This window comes from Micromys minutus, assembly GCF_963924665.1.
Source record: "Micromys minutus genome assembly, chromosome: 6".
NCBI lineage: Eukaryota > Metazoa > Chordata > Mammalia > Rodentia > Muridae > Micromys > Micromys minutus.
Window position 1 is genome coordinate 69505520 of NC_137975.1, and position 5092 is coordinate 69510611.

The 5092-nt window shown below is 41.2% G+C and overlaps 1 protein-coding gene across 1 annotated transcript; it reads right to left on the reverse strand.

Annotated features, from left to right (window-relative positions):
- Positions 1-343: 343 nt before the first annotated feature.
- Positions 344-4193, reverse strand: YAE1 (YAE1 maturation factor of ABCE1; the record flags this gene model as incomplete). Its single annotated transcript, XM_080917745.1, has 3 exons — positions 344-927; positions 2546-2667; positions 4068-4193. 3 exons carry the CDS (start codon positions 4191-4193, stop codon positions 510-512), a joined length of 666 nt encoding a protein of 221 aa, XP_080773871.1. The 3' UTR covers positions 344-509.
- Between the last annotated feature and the right edge of the window lie 899 nt (positions 4194-5092).

Consider the following 5092-nt stretch of genomic DNA (forward strand, 5'->3'; position numbering starts at 1 on the left):
ACCAATACGTAAAGTTTTAGTACTTCGCTTTTTATTATTCACCCAATGATGTAACTATTGTGTCAGTTTCTACAGTCTCTTGACTTTAATGTATAGCTATCTATAGATCTGCTTCTACTTGTCTACACTAGTCTTCAGGTTATTTCTGGCAGCTCTGGCTTGCTCGCTGGTGAAGAGGCCCTAACCCAGCCAATTCCAACAAAAGCAGGAGGCAGCATTAGATTTTTTTTCTTGACTAAAGTGTTTGTCTTTTGCTAGTCTAAAAACGACTGACTCTGATTAGAAATTTGAAAATGACAGTGAGGATTTCTGAGTGTATCTAAAACTAAACAATGTACCAATGACAAAGACAAACATCATTTCCTTTACTAGCGTTAACACTGAAGACCCTGAACACCTCCACAAAGGGTAATTCCACAGGAAGGGTTCAATCAGCGGTTACCTCATCTAGAACACAATGCTCTAAGTAACATTCCAAGCATTACTTCCACTAGAAAGGGGAGATAATTTTATAGTTGTCTCAGGTGCTGTAAGGTGTCTACTGACACTCCCAGCTGTTTCACTAAATCAGATGTCTGTTCCAGAATCCAAGTGAGGCTTGGTTTCTCCAAATGCGCATGCTCCTGTGTTCTGCAGCATTCCGGATGTGAACAATCCATCTCGTTCGGACTCCTGTCAGAATCTGTGTTCGTGTCAGCACTACTGTCACCTTCTGCCTCGACAGCCCTTCTCTCAGCTGGAACCACACGACAAAGGTCCATATCCTCAATGGAGTCCAATAAATCTGGAACTCGTGGCTGTGACGGAACTGATTTCAGACGTTTGAGCACACTCTCTTCACACTGGCCAACTGCATCTAGAAGATTATTTATCTTACTGATTAAACTCCAACCATTACCATGAAGGTGACACCAGGACAGCAAAGCACTGAGTAAAAATATGAACAAGAGGTAAACAGGGAAACATTAACCACAGGCATTTAGAACATTAACCCCACAAGCCTTTCTTCTAGGCAACACCACGCAGAAATACGTAATTGATGATGCATGTCAAAATTAGGAAAGCAATGATGTAAACAACACTGAAGTTTGAACACAGTATATTTTAATATGTTAATCAAGAAGACTTAGTATTATAAACTATTTATAATATCCCTTCCTTCATAGACCTGTATTTAAAAAAAAATTATTTATTTTATGTTTGTTTCCAGGTAGTTGCTGGGAATTGAACTCAGGACCCTTGGAAGAACAGTCGGTGCTCTTAACCACTGAGCCATCTTTCCAGCCCCATCTATATTTTTATTTTATATTTTCCTGGCCATGTATCTTCTGTTCAGTATGGTACTATTTACAGAAAGACCAAAAAAGTTTCTTACTTTTCTTTCCTTTTAAAACAGAAAACCTAGACTTGTTAAATTATTAAAGACAAAACATTATCAGGAGTTTAGAGACTTCATCCTGAGCCACTGACTGTTTTGTCAATGTGACCTCAAGTCAATGGCTTTTTTTCTTTCTTTTCTTGGCACTACTCAATATTTAGCCCAAGGCATCAGGTAGTTGAGGCAAGCATCCTAAACCTGACCTACAGCACCAGCCCCACTTTCTCCTTTAAGGATATCAAACAGCTTCTAAATCAGTCATTCTAAACTTTGCCACAAATTAGCATCACCAACAGAGCTTTAATAGTCTTGAAAAGTGCTAAGAATTTGACCCCTAATATATTTGTTTTGTTACTTTTCTAGCATATAATATAATAAAAAAAAAATGGTTCCTTCTTTTTTCTTTTTGGTGGGTAGTGAATCCAGGGCTATGTGCATTCTGAGCACACACTCCACCTGAGTTAAAACCCTTTTTGAAAATACGGTAGAAGTGTCGTTGGATGCGCAACACTGGGCAGTAAGCTTTCTAAGGTCAGAAACATGAAGATGATCGTTTGGCCATTTTCCTCTTGTTCTAAATTATATATTCTATTTAATTTTCTGAAAGTCTCAACAAAATTTAAAACATCTTTCCCTTTTTTCTTATAAGTGTAATTCTTTGCAGCAGTTTGTTTCTCTATAAGAATAGTCTAAAGTGTCCCCACCAAAGTGGCTTGCCCAACTCACCATTGTACCTGACTTTTTGGCTCTAGTCTCTGCCATTATTACTATGGTATCCTACAGGAATTTAAAGTTCAGGACTCAGACAAATAGGACCTTTCTATTAGTAAGTAAGGCTTTCCCCGTGGACTTCTCGCTGACAGACCTACCATAATGTACTCTGCTACATGGGCAGGTAAAACAGCTTTATTTGGAAGCTGAAAACCCCATCTTGAGTGATCAGTGCTAGTCTAAGTGACAAAAAGGGAAAAGCAACAGGCACACCTATTAAAATGGATGAACTGACAACTCTTAGAAAACTTTCTGAAAGCAATATTTTATGCTCTGAAGAGTCATATATCCAACATCAGGAAAAACACTTTACAATGTTATATTTTTACCTATTACCACAGTGAAGAGCCTCCATTAGAATCATGGCTAAATCATCACTTAAGATTCTAAAGGTACCTCAGTGTTCCCCTGAGTAGTCCGTAGTTTAAAATGATGTCTGCACCCTCTTTATAGCCTTGATTGAAGCCCTGTTGAAGAGTAACTGCTTTGCCAGCATCTATCCCATCTCTGTAACCTTCCTAAAAATAAGAAACCGGTTGTGACTCACACCCAGGAAATCTTAGGAAAAGCGCAAAACCAATTTTGAAAACAAACTCAGGTTTTTACTAAATTGGGATACAGCGTAGACTTAAATCCAAAGCAGAATGTTTCTTCTAAAACCTTATTATTGGTTTATCTTTCCTTACCACAAAAAGAACTCATTATCTCACTGCCTCATCCCCCTAAGCGATGACAGTTAATCGGGTCTCAATGCCACATGCTTAACTCACTTTGGAAATCTAGGGTTATTATGTAAACATTAAACATCAGTTGTTACGTAAATTTTAAAAAGTGTGTTAGTAAGGTCTTCACAAAAATGGAAAACTACATGTCTGGTCTTTTAGTAACTGACTAGAACAGGGAAGTTAAGGAGGCTGGCAAGGCCAGGGAAGAGGAAACTATTTTAGGAACAGTGAAGAGGAAGCCTGATTTTAGAAATCTAATCTGAACAGTGGCGTAGAGATTTGTTCTTATTATTGGTTTAGTCCCAGACTCCTAAGGCATTTTATAATAACTGGATGGTTGCTTGACTCAACAAATATTAACTCACTGGAACATTAAATTAGGGTAGACACAGCTGCAGCTTTAAAAGGGTAGTTTAATGGCCAAGATATTGGGTGGATTCAGTTCTTACCTCTTAAATATTTAAGTAACATATATTTACTTATTTTTCTTGAGGGAGGCATTTGTATGCCAGAGCGTGAGAGGTCAGAAAGTAACATCCAGAAACCCATTCTGTCCTTCCATGATGTGGGTTCCAGGGATCGAACGCTGATCGTTATTCTCGGAACCCACCTCTACGTGGAGACAGATCTTAGCAAATAGTTTTCGCCCAGAAAAAGCACCGATTCTACCCAGATATTATTAAGCTTACGTTTCACTGTATGGATTGAGTAACGCATTTAACGTGAAGACTCAACAGCACTCCCTTCACTACCTTCCCCTTACCTTCCTTTAACATTCTCCGGTTCACCTTTTCCAAATCTTTGTAAACACCACGCCTAACTTTGGACTCTCTCCACCCACGGAACATCTGCGAATCTGCCTTCTCCGCTGGCCATTAGGCTAGTGGGTGTATATTTCTCCTCATCTCTTTTCTTCCCCAAACTGCAAACTCTTGAGGGACAGGGTAAAAAGTTCACGCTAGTTGGTCAGTGCCCCTGCTGCAAACCCAGCCGGGACTCCCAAAGAACGCGCCTGTTTAAAAGTTATCAATGAACAACCAGAAAAATCCTCAGAGCAGGGCGACGCTGGGGCGCGCTCGGTCCGAGAGCCCGACTCCTCCGCCCAGGCGTCCGGCTGCGTGCCCCTGCCCACGGGAGCCCGTGTCCCGCGTGGGAGCCCCTTTCCCCGCGCGTCCCGGGCCCCGCCCATTTACTTGGACTCGTTTCCGCATGTGACCCTGCCACTCCCGCTGCACTAACAGGGACTCGTCCGCTTCCTCATCAAACACATCCTGGTCTCCGGGACTCCGGATCTCATGAGCCGCCCGAAACCAAGACATCGCCGGGAACACCTGGAGTCTGGGGCCACCGGAAATACAGACAAGTGCTTCCGGTTCGGGGGGCGGGTCAAAAGGGCCAGGCGTGGGACGAAGGGGAGTGTGACGCTCCTCCTGCAGCTTGGCGTCTAGGGGTTGGGTCCCCTCCCATGCGTCTGGGTGGAGCGGAGTGGGGCGGGGTGGGTGCTGGGAACTGAGTCCCACCATTCGAGGACTGAGACTCAGTTTCTGCGAGTGCTGAAGGCCTACTCCCACGTGCAGCCAAGAACATTAGAATATGAAAGCTGAATCTAGGATCAGTTTGAGATGAAGTGATGCGAACACATTTGTAAAACCAGCATCCATTGGCAATTTCCCTCTTAGCCTTTGAGGTCTCAGTGATTATGAGAGTTCAGGAATGTGGCTCAAGCATTAGTAAATTCTGGCTTGGCGTACACCCATAGTGTTCTTGTTTGGTCATGTGATATAAGATTTTTTCTGACAAGTTTTTTTTTTTTTTTTAATATTTATTTTGTATTAGTCATCATTTTAGGTCTTTGAGGGACAGTGCATTATAGGGATAAAAGTTCTCAATCCCTATGAACTTCCCATTAGTGTAGAAATGGCCAGTTGGTCAACAATAATATATAAGTAACTCGTAGTTTGAAGATTGTAAGTGATATTAAATAATAATAAAAAAAAACACTACTGTAAGGGAAGAGGATACAGGTTACTGTTTTAGTTCATTTTACAGTTTTGTCCCAAGGACTAGCCACAAGCCTTGCAAATGAGGAATATATGCTCTGTCAATAAGTTATCCCCTCTGGTCCCAAAGTTATTATTTTATATCTTCAGAGAGAATTTTGTATCCCATAAATATATGTATAAAACCAAACATAAAATGTGTCATGGTGTATGTATAT